The 17,672-nt window shown below is 26.5% G+C and overlaps 1 protein-coding gene across 1 annotated transcript; it reads left to right on the top strand.

Annotated features, from left to right (window-relative positions):
* Window positions 1-4,506: 4,506 nt before the first annotated feature.
* Window positions 4,507-6,741, top strand: LOC101263026 (transcription factor MYB106-like). Its single transcript, XM_004239345.5, has 3 exons — window positions 4,507-4,736; window positions 4,927-5,056; window positions 5,876-6,741. The coding sequence occupies exons 1-3, from the start codon at window positions 4,613-4,615 to the stop codon at window positions 6,636-6,638; spliced, it is 1,017 nt and encodes a 338-aa protein (XP_004239393.1). The 5' UTR covers window positions 4,507-4,612; the 3' UTR covers window positions 6,639-6,741.
* Window positions 6,742-17,672: the final 10,931 nt, after the last annotated feature.

The following is a 17,672-nucleotide window of genomic DNA, read 5'->3' as shown; positions in this document are numbered from 1 at the left end:
ATTATAAATTGAATACACACCATCCCACTGTCTACACTGACCTATTATTTAATTTTGGTGTCATTAACTTTATTTTCAATATACATTTATTCTATCCTCCAACTACACATATATCATACTATCATCCAATTAATTACATTACAACTTTATATAAAACATATGGTTGCATCTACGCCTAATAATTACTATAACTTAAAACCTATTATCAAGTACGGAGCTAGAGGAACGCAATGTGTTTAATTTCATCCAACCCCCTTTCAACTCACCATAAAGAAAATCGAAACTAAAAATAAAAGTAATTTTTCGAGATACTATCTATTTTACTATGATAAGTTATACTCGTGATTATGGATGGAGCTAGAAGTGCAAAAGGCATTTAATTTTACCTCCAAACGACTACTGAAGTATAGAAATAACTTTTTGCGATAATAGTTGAGTGATATATAAGAAATCAAATCTGAAAAATGCGATTTATATAAGTTTAAAAAATAATTAATTATAGTGCATTTTATTTTAATTTATTACTAATGCGGAAGAGACGGGGGAAGACAAAATCATAAATTTTAATGTCCCATCTTGTGGTTTGAATTAGCCTTAAAGTTATTAAATATTATACATAATAAATAGAGGGACCTCATTATTATAATGTTCACCAAAATCTGCAAAACTCAATTTATTATAAAGCCTGTATTTACGTACTCATTTTTTTTTATTATATGGTCACACATTTGCAAATATTAAACATAGTAATAAAGTTTTACGCGTTGGCACCTTTAATAACCACCGATCTTCATTTTATTTTCATCTTCAAACAATTTTTTATATATATATATATATATGCTCATAAATTTGGAGAATGATTGTAATATATATATGAACATATGCTCATAAATACTACTCCTATCAGTAAGCATTGATTAAAAGATATTATTCAGAATAGTATCTTTTCTCTCTTCATATATATTTAGTTTTTAGAATTTGAAGTCTATTAATTTTAAATTCTAACGTAATTTATTGAGTTTAAGATATATTATTTAAACATAATAAGCAAACTTTTAACATAAATATAAATTTAAGTTAAAATTATTAAATTCTAACGAGCTAGTAATAAGGTCGTGCATATGACAGAATATTAAAATTGCATGCATGTAGTGACATTGACCACTTGGTTTCATGCAAATTAAACAAACTTATAACGCAATTTAATTCACTAGTAAAATATTACTATTTTGCCGACGAAACTTTTCACTGAATATGTTCAGTAGCTATATCTGTAGATATTCTGATTGAATCGATAGAGGGAAATAGTAATATCTTTATATAGAAAAATTTAAAAGTTTTTTGCTATTTCAGTAAGATTATATTATTCACTATGCGTTTTTTTATTGAGCTAATTTGATAAAAAAAATAAGTGAGAAAATAACGTTATATCTAATAGTGATTATGAACAATGTGAAAATATATTCACACTTTTTTTTCACGTTTATACGATTAAGGTGTACGAATTTTGTATAAATATACTTGATGTTGAACTTAAAAGAGAAGAGTACTACTACTGAAACATTGAATCTAATCAAAGATACAGTTACCACATTGGAAGAAGTAAAAAGTACTCAAATATTAAGTTTCTAGATAATTATTGTCAAAAAAATTATTTTTCGTACTACTTTTTGTAAAATATAGTGAAGCATTTTAATTTATTTAAGGATATCATTTGTTATTTTGCCAAAATTAGTAGTATGCCCTATCTTGATTTAGTTAGCGCTTTAATGTAGATTTTAAATATCGAGTGGAAAAACAAAAAAGAACGCACTTTTAATATATATTTTTAAGTTAGTTGAGATATTCTATAGTCTCCTCCTTTTACACTTCAGTTTTATTATTACCTATTTATGTTCTTCGTTTTATTTTCATATTGATTATTGTTGCTATCAGTATCTTTTATTGTGCTTTTTGATATGTGTTTTATTTTTAGTAGAGGGTTTATTAGAACAACTTTTCAGTTCTTATAAGAATGCATACTTCTCAAGCCATTAATGAAATTTCATTAGATATAATATTGTTTACTATTGTTGTTTATAATATACGAAATGATATACGAAGTATATAAATAAAAAATGATGTAAAAAGGAGGATTGTTATTCCTCCGTTCTCATTTTTAAAAATTAAGAGAATTTTTTTGAAAAATTTTATTTTTAGCATTGATTATTCTGGATTTAAGAGGCAGTCAGATAACTAAAATTTAAAGATACATTAATCAAATTACACTTTTAATTATTTTATTTTTAAAAAAGTTTTTTATGTAAATTCTTTATGATAACAACTAAATGGAAACCGAGAGAACAATATAACACTGAATCCAATCAATTATACAGTTACTCATATTGGGGAAGAAAAAATTACTAACCCAGCAATGAGTATCACCTCCGAACGCGCCCTATAGTGCGATTCAGATTCAATTAAAGCTCTAGACACCGAATAGAAAAAAAGGATGAAACTTATCCGCATCGGGTGTTTACACCAAAATCTATTATTATGTGATTTAATGAAGTAAAACGCATGTAAATTAAATAAGATTGAGTAAAATAAACTGTAAACTTAAACACATGGCGTGCATACATTGAATTATCGTAAACACCCAATGCTAATAAGTTTCACCCCTTAAATAACATTAAATTTTCTAGCTAATTTCTAGAACTACTTTTTTGTTGCTTCAATATATATAGTGAGGAACTTTTAATTTCTATAGGGATATAATAAATTTGTTATTTTGCCTAAATTAGTACTTAGTAGTATTAATTTGTGAAGGGATCATGACATATATATATTGAATAAAAATAACAGCTTAAATGTACTTCTTAATATAAAGTAAGTTAGTTGAGATATCCCCCACGATGTCATCAAGAGTCCCAATATTATTTATGATTCTTAAATAAATATAGTACATTTTATCTTTGGTTCTAACTTAATATATCATCCAAATACCCGACATGTAAATTGATGAAAGGGGAACACATGTTGATCAGAATTATTGGGCGGAGTTAGAAAGTTGCGAGAGTTTATTCAAATTTTTTTCATTGATAATAAAAAATTATACGAAAAATTGTACAAATACACCGCTCGATTCTCATATTTCCTTTTTGATTTTTGGATGATATAAATATAAATCTTATGGGGCAGAGCTAGAGAAGCGTAACTAGGGATATATTCGAATTATTTTTGTCGATATATTCTCTAAAATATAATATGAAAAGTTGTATAAATGTACATCTCATCTTTCTTTTTGGTTTTCGAATGATGTAAATGTAAATATTTCAGTTGTTTGTATTATTATTTAGAATGAAAGTAAGAAAAAAAAGGTGGTGAGTATATCAATTTGTTAAATTAAATATAGTGATTATTTTCATCTAAAATTTACAAAAGTGGGCTATGAAAGCATATATCCATTTAAATTTTAGCAGGTTATTGAGCTATATTAATATATTATTAGCTTGGCATAATCCATTTTAGTCTATAAAAAAATCTGTTGATACGCAGTCAAAGTTGACATAATAAAAGAATTTTTATTATTATGTTATATATAACTATAATAACAATAACAATAAAAAGTTATTAGGTACTAATTTTTTTTTATAAAAAATAAATATAATAACTAATAATTAGTAAGGGGGTGGGTGGGTGAGTTGGATTATGATCCATATTTAAGCTAATACTACATTTTCTAAAACTTTCTACTCTCTTCTATTTTTAGATACATTATCTTACAATTTACACAATGTATTTATCGGATACATCACTTTACACGATATATATGATCGTTCTGTGATGTATTCCAAATCGAGACACGATGTATCTCTATGTTGATGGATGTATTCAAAATCGGGACGGGATGTATCGGGACATTATAAAATGTATCTAGATTTCTCCAAGTTTAAAGAATTTTTGTAATTCGGAAAACATAGGAACTTATGATGTAATTATCTCTTAATAATACTCCCTCCGTCCTTAATTATTTGTTATGTTGCGCTTATCGAAAGTCAATTTGACTAATTTTTAAAGATAAATTGGATCACATTAATTCGATATTTTAAACAAAAAATTAGATATTCTAAAACTACATGAAAAGTACTATAAATTACAATTTTTTGCATAATAATATGATGAAAAAATACATCTTAAATGTTAGTAAAAATTTTTATTGTTTGACTCTAAAAATAAAAACCATGACAAACAATATCGAACGGAGAAAGTACTATAAAATTTATGTAAAATTTCCTTTATTTTAACTCGTTCAAGTTCAACTCAACCCGTTCATTTTACGCCTTAGAGTCTTTCATCCATGGTTTGTCAACTAGATGATTAGCAAGTTGAATCTTATTTCTCCAAGTTAGACATAATATTAGCAATTAGGTATTTGTCCCCCTTTAACATTTATTTTACATTGTAGCTAGCAATTAATTTCTTTCATTTGTTGCCTCTATATATGTGTTCCTCCCAACTAGGCCTTTCCACATATACACCATCTCTCATTTCCCAAAAGGATAGACACAACTAATAACTTCTTATTGAAATTTTGCTAATATTATCTCAAATTTAGAGCTATATATACAATATGGGAAGGTTTGATAAAGAGGGATTGAAAAAAGGGCCATGGACTCCAGAAGAAGACCAAAAACTTTTGTCTTTCATTGATACATATGGTTGTGGTAGTTGGAGGGCTTTGCCTGCTAAAGCTGGTAATTGATACTTTCTGTTTCAATTTATGCGATACACTTTTTTATTCTGATAAAAAAAATGATACTACCTTTCTATATTTAGAAATGTACAATTTGATTATTTATAATTTTATATTTTATCCTTGACAAAATAATTCAAAAGTATTTCTTAATTATTTTAGCATAATATTATCTCTTCATTTTTTTTTAGGTTTACAAAGATGTGGAAAGAGTTGTAGGCTAAGATGGATAAACTATCTTAGGCCTGATATTAAGAGAGGAAAATTCAGTTTACAAGAAGAAAGAACTATCATTCAACTTCATGCTCTTCTTGGAAACAGGTATGTACTATTTTCTCTCTCTTATAACAAGTGTTGTTTTCGATAATATCATAGTATAACAGTAATATATTCAGTTTAGTTCTACAGGTGATCTTATATTTATCTTGAGAGGTGGAGAAATTGATTTTGATAGTCTCAAAAAAATATATGAAATCAGGATCAAAGACTATTGAAACTAAAAAGCACGACAAAATATTCTAAAATAGGAGTAGTGACTATACTTAAATAATACATGCAATAATTAAAGTATAAGAGATAATAAATAGTAATAAAAATCGAAAATCAAGAGATCATAGGAGAAATACTATGACTACTAAATGTGAGGACACGAGAGACAACACTCTAATACCTACTAGCCTTAGCTTCTATGATAATATGTGTCCTTCATATTCTTTTATATATCTAAGATTATGCCCTTGGTATAGGTCGTAAATATGTCATGTCCTGTTTAATCACCTCTCTAGCTCTCCTGAAAGTATCCATGGACAACCTTTGTACATATCCGCACTAAAGTATCTTTGTGTGATCTCTTTCTCACATGCCTGAGTCATCTTATTCTCGCTTCTCTCATCTTATCCTCCACATAAGTCACACCTACCTTGTGATCCAAAATCTTTCTCTTTTAGTATACAACAAATAGCCATTATTCTACATTGCTAAGTCTATGATTAATAATAGTGTGCACATTCAATTAAAGCCACAACAAACTTTTGTCCATTACTGATTTTTTTTTTTAGTGAATCAAGCATTTTTCATGTTTGATTATTGCAACATTAAATTGATCATGTTTTGTTTCTCTTTTTGTCATTGATGTATCAGATGGTCAGCAATAGCAACTTATTTGCCAAGCAGAACAGATAACGAGATTAAAAACTATTGGAACTCACGTCTGAAAAAGAGGTTAACCAAAATGGGAATTGATCCAATGACACACAAACCAAATGGTGCGGGCTCATCAAAATATGTTGCAAATCTTAGTCACATGGCTGAATGGGAAAGTGCAAGACTAGAAGCAGAAGCTAGGCTTGTTCGAAAATCGAAAATCCTCTTCAATAACAACAATAATAGTCACAATTACAACATTAACCCTAGTACTATTTCACAACAATTACCTTATTATCAACAACTCCCTTGTCTTGACAGATTAAAAGCATGGCAAATAGCTAGCACAAAATTACCAACAATAAATGACATTAGTCATGCCATTTTACGTAATAATTCGAAGAACAAGAAACTCGATTCATCGATACCATCATCATCGTTGAATTCCTCGGAGAATATTTTCGCAAACAATGCACCAACTACTACAAAAGTTGATGATGATGATCATCAAAATCTTCAAAATTTGTCTACAATCAACTCATGTTTTGAAGATGATCAACTACTCCAAACAGAACTTCCAAGTTTCATGCAGGAGTTTTCAGGGGTATTTCCGGAATATGCACAAAATTCAACAAATGGATTACAAGTGGATAATTTTATGGGAAGCTATTCTGAAGATTTTGAAGATAATAAGCTATTAATTAATTGGAATAATTTCCCTAATTATTTGGTTAATTCACCTATTGATTGTATTAACTAAATTGTACTTCTTTTAGTTTTACTAAGACTATGATAGAAATTTTTATATATGTATTTGTAATATCCCAGAATGAAGTTTAGTTTATGAAATATTTTGATTAAAATCGTGTACCCTCATTTTACGTTTTAATAACACTCTATCTCGTTCGACTTATGAAGTACGATGGTCAAATTACTTAATTTTTTTTAAGGTTTATATATTTCCAGTTGTTAATTTCATAATATATATAGTGGAGGTAACTGTTTGACCTTAAAAATAATTAAAAAATAATAAAAAATAAAAAATAATATATATATATATATATAGAGAGAGAGTATAGTTGAAACTTGAAACTGTATTATAATATGGGATAATTTTATATAATACCAAACTAATAACCTAAAATAAATGGAGTAGCTACGGTTTGATTTAATTGTGCTCCATAGCAAACGTTAGCCAAAGTTTGTCAGTCGCCTCTCTCCCAAAAATCTCGCTCGCCGCTCTCCCTCTGCTCGCCTCTCTCGCTTTATACACAGAAGTGTGTATAAATTGTTTTTAACGTTTTGTATAAAGTGAGAGAAAATCGTATATACACATGCAAAAACATATATCTTCGTGCTATACACTTAATTATACAATTTACAAACATTTTACTTCAATTCAATTATAGACAAATTCAAATTTTATACAAATATTGCAGCAAAAAAGGCCAACGAATTATACAATCGCGAATTATACAATTGCAATGAAATACAATTTCTTCTCGCTTTATACAACAGAAGTGTATAAATTGTGTTTCTGTTTTTGTATAATGCGAGAGAAAAACATATATTTTCTTCCTATACACTTATAATTATGCATTATACATACATTTTACTTCGATTCAATTGTATGCAAAGCAAATTTTATACAAATATTTCAGCGAAATAGGCAGCGAATTATACAATTGCAGTGAAGTAGGATAGCGAATTATACAATTGCAGCGAAATAGGCCCGCGAATTATACAATTTAGGCCAGTGAATTATACAATTGTATATGTATAGCGAATTATACAGTTTCTATGTTTGCTATGGAGCGCAACTATGCAAACTTTGCTATAACCTACAAATATGAATTATTTGTTTGCTATATGTGAAAGTTGCCCTTATAATATAGTAGTGTCTTGCCTTTAATGTGAGAATTTTTAGTGAATTTTGATTTAGTCGGACTCTAATATGAATTAAAAATGTTTCTTTTTTTTTTTAAAAAAAAAAGGGTATAGATTACCCTCGAGTAATTAATTTTTTGATATCATACAACTTGTCAATGTGAATCAGGACAGTTGTGGTCCTTATTGAGGTTACGAAACTTGATTGTGTCCAAAGGGTCAATAAATTTAGTTTGGTTTATAATATGATTGAGATATATAGTGTATATTGTATTGTGTACGAATATATATTATATATAATATATGTATATTAAACATAGAGTAAATACCGTTCACATATAGCAATATAAAATTTATATTTGTATGCTATAGCAAAATTTACATAATTGCGATCCATCAAACATGAATATGTATAATTCGCTTTACATATACAAAAAAATCAATTGTATAATTCGCTATACATATACAAAAGAAAGCAATTTTACACAAATCAATTGTGTAATTTGTGTGTGTATAAAATGAGAAAGAGAAAGATAAAATAAAATTGGGCAGGGGAATGTTTGCATTATATAATTATAAGTGTATCGGACAAAGATATATGTATTTGCAGGTGTATATACAATTTTCTCTCGCTTTATACAAACAGAAACACAATGTATATATTTCGTTTCTATTTGCATAAGTGATAGAGGTGAGGGTGGTGAGCGAGATTTGAGAGAGGGGAACGAAAATATATGTATATATACAATTTTTTTACGCTTTATACAAACACAAATACATTTTATACATTTTTGTTTGTATAGAAGTGAGAGAGAGAGAGCGAGAGAGGGAGAGTGGCGAGCGAGAGTTTGAGGGAGAGAGGTGACTCACAAACAATTTGCTACAGGGCACAATTAAATCAAAGTGTGGTTATAACATTTAATTCGATTTACTAATTTGCCATAATATTTATTTTTCCATAATTTATATATATATATATATATATATATATATATATATATATATATATATATTTGATGGAAGTATTTAAAATTGTACTTACTAATAATAATAACAGTGATAATTTATACTCCATTTTTTTTTAAACTTTATTTTAATATTTCAAATCTTAACTATGTTGATTTATAGTATTTTTCAAATATTACTCTACATTACAAAGTGTCTATACTTGGAGTCCTGAACTTAATTAGAATCATTTTTTCTTGAGAGCAAGGGATTCACCGTATTTGTTTCTTAGTTCTGAACAATCGTTTAGTACGAATGATAAGAAATAACTAATTTCTATATTAATTTTAAGATAAATTTATTTTATATATGATTGAGATAAAATCGTGAGATAACTTATCTTATATTAATTATCCAAGGATTGTAGTATGTGTCTTTCTGTTTCATATTAAAGATAAAATAACAATTTTAATATAACTGATTCTGAAATAACTCGTTTAAGGATCAAATGAACCCTAAAAATAAGACAACACTTGCAGACTATGGGATATTGCTGCTGCACCTTGAAGTTAGTATAATTATACTGTACATATAATAGCAATGTCACAAACAATCATGCACATTATTACTTAAGTTTCGAAATTAATTACTATAGTGTAAAGTATTTTTTTACCTATTTCACTTATAAAAGACAAAAAGATGAGAGGAGGAAATGAAATACAATAAATATATCTGAACCAATATAATAAGATGGTCCTGAAAAATAAAAATATGCACCCTCCACGTTATTTAATTTACTTAACTAATGCTTCCGTACGTTTGTGATTGTTATTTTTTTAAGTGTGTATGAAGTAAAATAAATTTAATCGAATCTTTTTTATCTTACAACAAAAAAAGCGTATCTTTTTTATCTTACAACAACAAAGGTTTTTTTTTTTAAGAACATTAATTGGTCCATTTAAATCTCTTTCACAAGATACATACATTACTAATAAGTGTTATTCTTTTTTATTTTTTTCTGTGTCAAAGAGATTTATTTTGTGATTTTGATTATATACATATATATATATATATTATAAATTTTTTTACTTTCAAGAGGGTTGCATTATTTAATCATTTAACTTGTATATACGATTTTTTCTTCTCATAAAGATTGTGGAAATAGAGTTCAAAATATAGAATTTGGTTTGAATAAAAAATGTGATATAAGATTAAATTCTAATATCAATCTTAGTAATTTAATTTATTTTGAATCAATATTATAAAAAGTAAGGGCATGAAGCAGGAATTTTTATTTGGTATATGGCGAGATGTAAGTCTCGAAATATGTGAGCATTATGAATCTTAAAATTCTTAGTTTATAATATAGTAATTGTAATATAATGACACAAAATCATAAAAATAATATGCCAATAGTTTGAAAGAATTAAAAGCATCATCAAAGAAATTCATCAAAAATAAAACTTCTTACGTGATTATGCAAATATAAATAATCTAATATTTTGATTTTCTAATAATAAAAGTATCGTTATTTTTAAAAATAATTTTTACCAGACTATACAATTTATCTCCCTAAAAGAAATTAATAGGGAAAACGCACAAGTATCCCCTCAATATATGCTCGAAATTTCAGAGACACATTTATACTACTATACTAAAGTCCTATTAACCCCCTGAACTTATTTTATATCTAATTCTATCCTTTTTTTATCTACGCGGCACTAGCTTGAAAAAAAAGTCAATCAGCGTTGTGCCCACAAGATAGTGCCACGTAGGCCGAAAAGGGGTAGAAAATTATTAATAAAATAAGTACAGGGGTAATAGAACCTTAGTATAGTATAAGCATGTTTCTGAGATTTCGGTCATAGGTTGAGGGGGTACTTGTACATTATCTCGAAAATAATCAATAAAACTTACTAGTATTATAACTAAAACATCACTCCATCATATATAAAAATAAAATTACTTTCGAGTATAGCTAAATAAAATATGATAATTTTGAAAGACATGACAAAATCATAAAGACCACTTATAAATGAAAAAGCGAGGGTAAAATATGTTAACTAAAGATTTTAACACATAATTTAATAAAATCTATTAGGCGTGTCCCTAGTTTAGTGCAAAAGTCTTATTGGACTAGGTCCCACACTTAAATCTCGAAATGTATTACTAGAGTCCCGTCACGGGACAAGTTCCAACAAAGTTTTCTAAATTACTATTTTAAAATAATGGAAAAGTAAAAGTAAACGGAGAAAACTAACGTAGACAAAAACATAATGGTCCAGGCACCATTAATTAGGATAAACACTAATTAAATATGGTTGTTCCATGGTACGATTTCATAATCAATATGCTAGTACTAATTAATGGCGGGTTATTTCCGACGATTGAACACAAATATTTATAACCATTAATCAAATATAGCCCACCATAATTCATAGTTATGGAGTTCTGCCTCATTTTTTTATTAATTTAATTTTTTTACACACGAGTGATAAAATTTAATTATGCAATTCTTTAATGAAAGAAAATTCCAAAATGGAGGAGAATAATACAGAAACGTGGATTCATAGAGTTCACAAGTTCAGTAAAAGAGGCAAATTTAATTAATTTTATCGCATTAAATTTAAAGTTCTTTTATTTTATTTAAAATCAACATTTATTTATGAAACATCACAAATTCTTAAGACACACACAATTTCAAATTTCAAATTGTGAAATTGTATTTTATTTTTAAACATAAAAATTGGACTCCTAATTAAATTATATTTTATGAGAGATTCATGTTCGATGTGAATAGATATACTAATACGGTGTCTTAAAACATGTGGTACCTTGTTTCTAATCTATACATATATATTGTTTGATTATTAAAATTGTGTAATAGTTGAGACAATTTTAATAATTTTCACATATTATGAAGTTTTCATGTTAATGAAAAAAAATACAAACTTAAAAATTGTCACTTTAATGTAGTGTTTAATGGACTTGCATTAAGAGGAGGTAATATTTGACTTAGAATCGTTCTTTAACTTCATACATCAACATTAGAATATAAGTCGAATTATAATACTTTATATTAATAATAAGTAGATAAAATAACTTATATTTTAGAAACAAAATATAATATTTAAATAATAAAATCCGTAAGTTAATTTATTTAAATTAATTTATTAATATAAATATAAAATATATAATCATTGAAATAAATAAAATGATTAGAAGAATTATTTGAAGAGATATTTTTGTCTTTACCTAAATTAGTTCCACGATATTAGAACTAATACCACCAAATGAAAGGTATTAGTTATACTGATATGCGCTCTAATACCATATAGGGTGTATAACTAATCTATGAATTGATTATACTAAATACTAAATAATACCAGACATAATACTCGGACTATTTCTCCTAATACTTTCTACCAAACGACCCCTAACTTTATTTTGCCAACCATATTGGATTAATAAGTTAGAATACTGAATAGTACTCGTTCATTATTTATCAGAATTATTACTACGTACATACGTGTTTGTAAATTGGATCGTACGATAATTTGCATCGTTGCATGCATGCAAAATTCATGTTAAAAAAACTGCACGTTACAGTATTATATATATACACCAGTTAATTTTTTTTTTATTTCACCTAGTAATTTACCAACATGGGACATAATTTATAGAAGATTATAACACAAAAATATAATTTTATTTTTCACGAAATAATTATATCCTAAAAAAATTAATTAACACAACACAAAATAGAGGGAAATGTTCAAATAATTGTATTTTCTTTCATTTGCTATATATTTAATTATAAAGAATCTTTGAATAACGGAAAAGTCAAAAATTTTGTTGAAGCTATTCAAAAAAATAAACACACAAAAAAAAACAAGGAGGATCAAAATAAGAATCTGATCGATATATCATATATGTTAATGGATCAGGATCAGGATCAAAGACTCCTATCATTAGCGCCATCTTAAGCACTAGGTCACTAAAATCATGTGGGAACGTATTACATACAAGTTATATACAATCAACACAAAATAATTTTAATTTGAGCGAGAATTCAAAAAAATCTCGATAGAAATTTTTTACTAGTTAAACATTCGAACTAAGCATTATTACAATAAAACATCCCAACTACTACTAAAATGTCTCTGTTATTCACTTTTAATCCAAATTTTAAAACTTTTTTCGTATTCTTATTTATCTAATAGGTATAGATAAGTTAACACGTAGAATATGCATGTACATATATAATATTTTTTTAAAAAAATTGAAAGACAAATTTTAAAAAATTGATTTTGTATTACGTCATATATAAATATGAGTTTAACTACTATCCACCGACGGTGGACAAAAGATTACACGGGCATATTATTTTTGAAAATATTTAATTTTTTTAATTAATATATTTTAATATTATTAATATTAAAATAAAAATAATAACAGAGTGTTATATGGTAACTTGAATTATAAATTAATTGTACAAATTTAATTAGGATTCTTATTTGTCTTACCAAAAATAAAAAATACATAATTTCTTGTGTTTTCTTATTGGAAAGCACTTCAATCCTTCAAAGAAAATCATTGCCAACATATTTTTTTTTTTTATAAGAACCGGTACTTGTTGCCATTGAAGCAATGCTAGCAAAATATTAATATGAAACTATTCCAGAAACATAAAGTGCAACAAAATCAACATATTCAAACTTATAAGAGTAAGCAAACAAAATCAAACACTATTAAATACGGCCCATGATTTAATCACAATTGCATGCTTGGTTACATTTTTTTAAACGAAATCCTTCTTTTGAACAAACAAACTCTTGACCAATAATGAATTTATCTTTTCTTGATCTACTAATTCAATTTTTGCGCACACTAAAACCATTACGATGAGCATAATCAAGATAAAATTTAAATCCAGTATCAAGTGATTGAAATTCCATACCGATGTAAGGCTCTCTTAATTCTTGCTCACCTAGTTGAGGAACAAAAGATACAACTGCATTCATGTTGCTTTCTATATCCTTCAAGGAATCTTCAATTCCTTCTGCATTTTGCTCTTCTAAATTAGAGATTTCAAAAGTTTCCTGTAATACACAATTATTAGATATTAGACTGATAGGGTAAGTTAGCTTTAAAATTTTAAATATTTTTCATGGCTAATGTATTGAACTTCTTCAATTTGCTAAAAAGTTCTTAAACGAATTCTTTAAATATCTTCATCACTACAAAACATAAATTTCTTCATACATTAAAACAAGAATATTTCTTTGAAACGTTTATTCATGTTGCGAAAAAGACTTAATAAGTTATGTAAAAAAAGATATACGAGGAAAACGCTACCATGATAATTGTTTCAAATTGCTTCAATGGTGGATAGTTGGTTGCTTCAATGGTTTTTGTAGAAAAAGAAAAACGTTAATCCAACTAAGAAAACACAAGAAATTATGTATTTTTTATTTTTGGTAAGACAAATAAGAATCCTAATTAAATTTGTACAATTAATTTATAATTCAAGTTACCATATAACACTATGTTATTATTTTTATTTTAATATTAATAATATTAAAATATATTAATTAAAAAAATTAAATATTTCCAAAAATAATATGCCCGTGTAATTTTTTGTCCACCGTCGGTGAATAGCAGTTAAACTCTATAAATATTTGCATTCCCGTTACATCAAGTACAGAGATGAGATGGACTTATAAATGAACGTGCTATTTATTTTAATGACCCCACATATATTATAGGGAAAGCTAAAACTTTAGTATCGTCATTTATTCTTTAAATTTTATCGAGATCTAATAGATTCACATATATTTAATTATAAGTTAGAATATTTTATTTACTTATTTTTTTTTAAAAAAAATTAATAAAAAACATTAAAACAACTTACTTGATGAAAGAATTAAAGGTAGCATAAGTAACATCTTATATCGTTATTAAAAAAAAAAAGAAACTCATGATCGTTATAACAAAAATAAATATGAGAAAAAAAGATACTTTATATTCGTTGTATTTCTCCTATCCACCCTCACCCAACTTTACATCCGATCACCAGTAACGGATCTAGAATTTTTAATAAGGGGGTTCAAAATTTTGAAGAACTAAACACATTGACTAACTGAAGGGATTTCAACATCTATTATAAATATATAAACAATAATTTTTACCATGTAAAAATAGTTATATTTCCGTCGAAAGGGGTTCATCTAGGATGGCTCCGCCCCTGCCGACCACAACACACTTTTGACCCTCGTATCCCTCACCCCAACCCCACAAATTTTAATTATATGAATATTACTTAGAAGGATAATGATCGACTGGATATTTCTAATAGACTCACGAAATAAAGAACTCCGATCCGTCTGCTTCAGAAAAAATATTTTTCACACGAATACTAATTATTTTATTAAATAAAACTTTTGACACGAAAAGGATATACATATGTGATATAACGTGTGGTATTACGTAATATCTTATGAAAGAGATTTGAAAGAGTTCACTTAATAATTTAAGAAGCTGAAAAAGAAATATAATCGAATGGATAGTATTCTAAGCAATTAAATCATTTACCTAACTTTATTTGATGGACTTATAGCAAAAAAGAGAAATGTTATATATAGATTAATGCATGCCTACTAGAAATAATGTCTAAATTTATTATCTAGACATCAAGATTCAAGTGTGACTTTATTTCATATATTAGGTCATCATTTTTTGGATATTAGTAGTTGGAACATTATGATAATATTTATTTCGTCCATTATAAAAAATAAAAAAATAATTTTTCCTTCACTTATACACACTTATAAGTGAAAAAATGTACCAATGAGTATCAATACAAAAAAAGCATATATAACTATATGCTAATATTAAAATAATAAATATATTAAAGAAAGTATGAATGCATTTAATATATACAAATTTATAACTGATATCATATGAATATCTTTTATATATTATATATCAAAATATATGCACACACATGTATATATTATATGAATATGATGAAGTGAATCATTCAAAAATTTACTTTTTTCGATATATATTCAAATGGGGTTCACGACAAAAAAAAAAAACAATAATGAGGATAATTTGTACGTATAATATAGGATAAAGAGATCGAAATAGTTCATTAATTTTTAGTCGGATATTTGTATATGTATTCAACTAAATATAAATTCAAACCGAAAATTCTTATATTTCAGGCTATATATACTGTTTTTTAATAAGACGATTCCATATCATGAATGCGTATTTACTACTTCCTCATTGGTCGATTACTTGATTACTCCTTCAAACACCTTAGCAATAATTTCATTTACCTAACTTTATTTTGACCTATATCAGAAAACGAAATGTTATAAAGCAAAAAAGAGTAGTAGCTACATGGAGTTAATTAGTTAATAAATTGCAAAAAACATGGATGGTGCATTTTTTTTTATTTTTTTTGGGCCTCCCAGGACCATATAATATTGATTGTATTTCAATATGTCTCCTCTCTCTGACCTTACTCTATATATATATATATATATACACTTAAATGAAATTAGTCTGTACAAATACGGGTTCAATATTTTCTATATATATCGCAAAATTTATTTTAACAGATGTCATACTTCGTATTAGATGAAATAATATTCATATCAACAAATATGATATTTCGTATTGAATGAAATAATAATCAGAAGATTATTAAATAAAACATGGAATCTATCTACTTTCCTTATAAATATCTAAAAAAAAGAAAAGAAGATATAAATTATCACTACATTAAAAATGATATTCATTGATAATTAACTAATGATAATAGCTTAATTATTATTAAATATTTAATGATAATTAACTTTTTGTATATGTCGCTAAAATTTTTAGCGATATTGAATTTAATAACACTTAATTAATATTATTAAATATTTTAGTTCTCTTTATTAATATGTCTCTTTATTATTGGTAAACAATTATTTTTGTTGTAATAAATATTTCTCCGAGATTTAATTCAGAGCCTCAATTACACCATTTTTTAAAGAAAAACAAACTGGTAAACAATTATTTTTGTTGTAATAAATATTTCTCCGAGATTTAATTCAGAGCCTCAATTACACCATTTTTTAAAGAAAAACAAACTCTCATATCTCCTTTTCCCTCTTCACTTGTAGCAGAAAAGATGAATGAAAAAAGGAAATTGAAAGTGAGTAAAAACTAACAAATCAATAAATTAGAAATAATGAAAATTAAGGAACTCTTTGAGAAGAGCAAAGATGAGTGCTTGAAAATTATTTATTTATTTATTTTAATGTGGCGTTCGAATTTCATATTGAAATTTTGATTAAACTTAAATCGCATACTGCAGGACCTATTTGAGGTGGCACTTCTAATAAAATTTTTTCCATACTCAAAACTCGAACTCAAAATTCCAGATGAGTGCTTAAAAATTATTTGTTTTTTATTTCTATCTGGCGTTCGAAGTTCATATTGAAATTTTGATTAAACTTGAATCGCGTACTACAGAACCTACTTAAGGTAACACTTTTAATAAAATTTTCTCGATACTCAAAACCTCTGATTAAAGATGAAGCACTCCCGCCAATGCACCGTAATCTCGTGATAAAATTTTATTGTCAAAAGACGAAGGATGGTGGGAAGTGAAATGAAACCCACTTATAACAATGCGTTGTCAAGAAAAACCACGTGGGTTAGTTATGAGAACAAGACAATTAATGCAAACACGAAACTACCCTACACAAAATTAACATATATGTTGATATCAACTATTTCTACTCACTCTTATATAATATAATAGTAGAAAAGAAAACAAAAGAATATTGAGTTTATAACTTAGAGCATGTCACTACTTTAAAAAAAATAACTTTGATTTAAAAAATTCATTAATAATTTTACTTAACTACGAAATTGTGACAATTTTTGTTAAGCAACTAAA

Source organism: Solanum lycopersicum, chromosome 5 (assembly GCF_036512215.1).
Source record: "Solanum lycopersicum chromosome 5, SLM_r2.1".
In the NCBI taxonomy this organism is placed as follows: domain Eukaryota; kingdom Viridiplantae; phylum Streptophyta; class Magnoliopsida; order Solanales; family Solanaceae; genus Solanum; species Solanum lycopersicum.
This window is presented reverse-complemented; position numbering and strand designations above follow the sequence as displayed.

Excerpts from the sequence above, each read along its gene's own strand:
- LOC101263026 (XM_004239345.5), top strand. The coding sequence starts at position 4,613 with ATGGGAAGGTTTGATAAAGAGGGATTGAAAAAAGGGCCATGGACTCCA. Across the intron at positions 4,737-4,926 it reads GGCTTTGCCTGCTAAAGCTG|GTTTACAAAGATGTGGAAAG; the intron begins GTAATTGATACT and ends ATTTTTTTTTAG. Across the intron at positions 5,057-5,875 it reads CATGCTCTTCTTGGAAACAG|ATGGTCAGCAATAGCAACTT; the intron begins GTATGTACTATT and ends TTGATGTATCAG.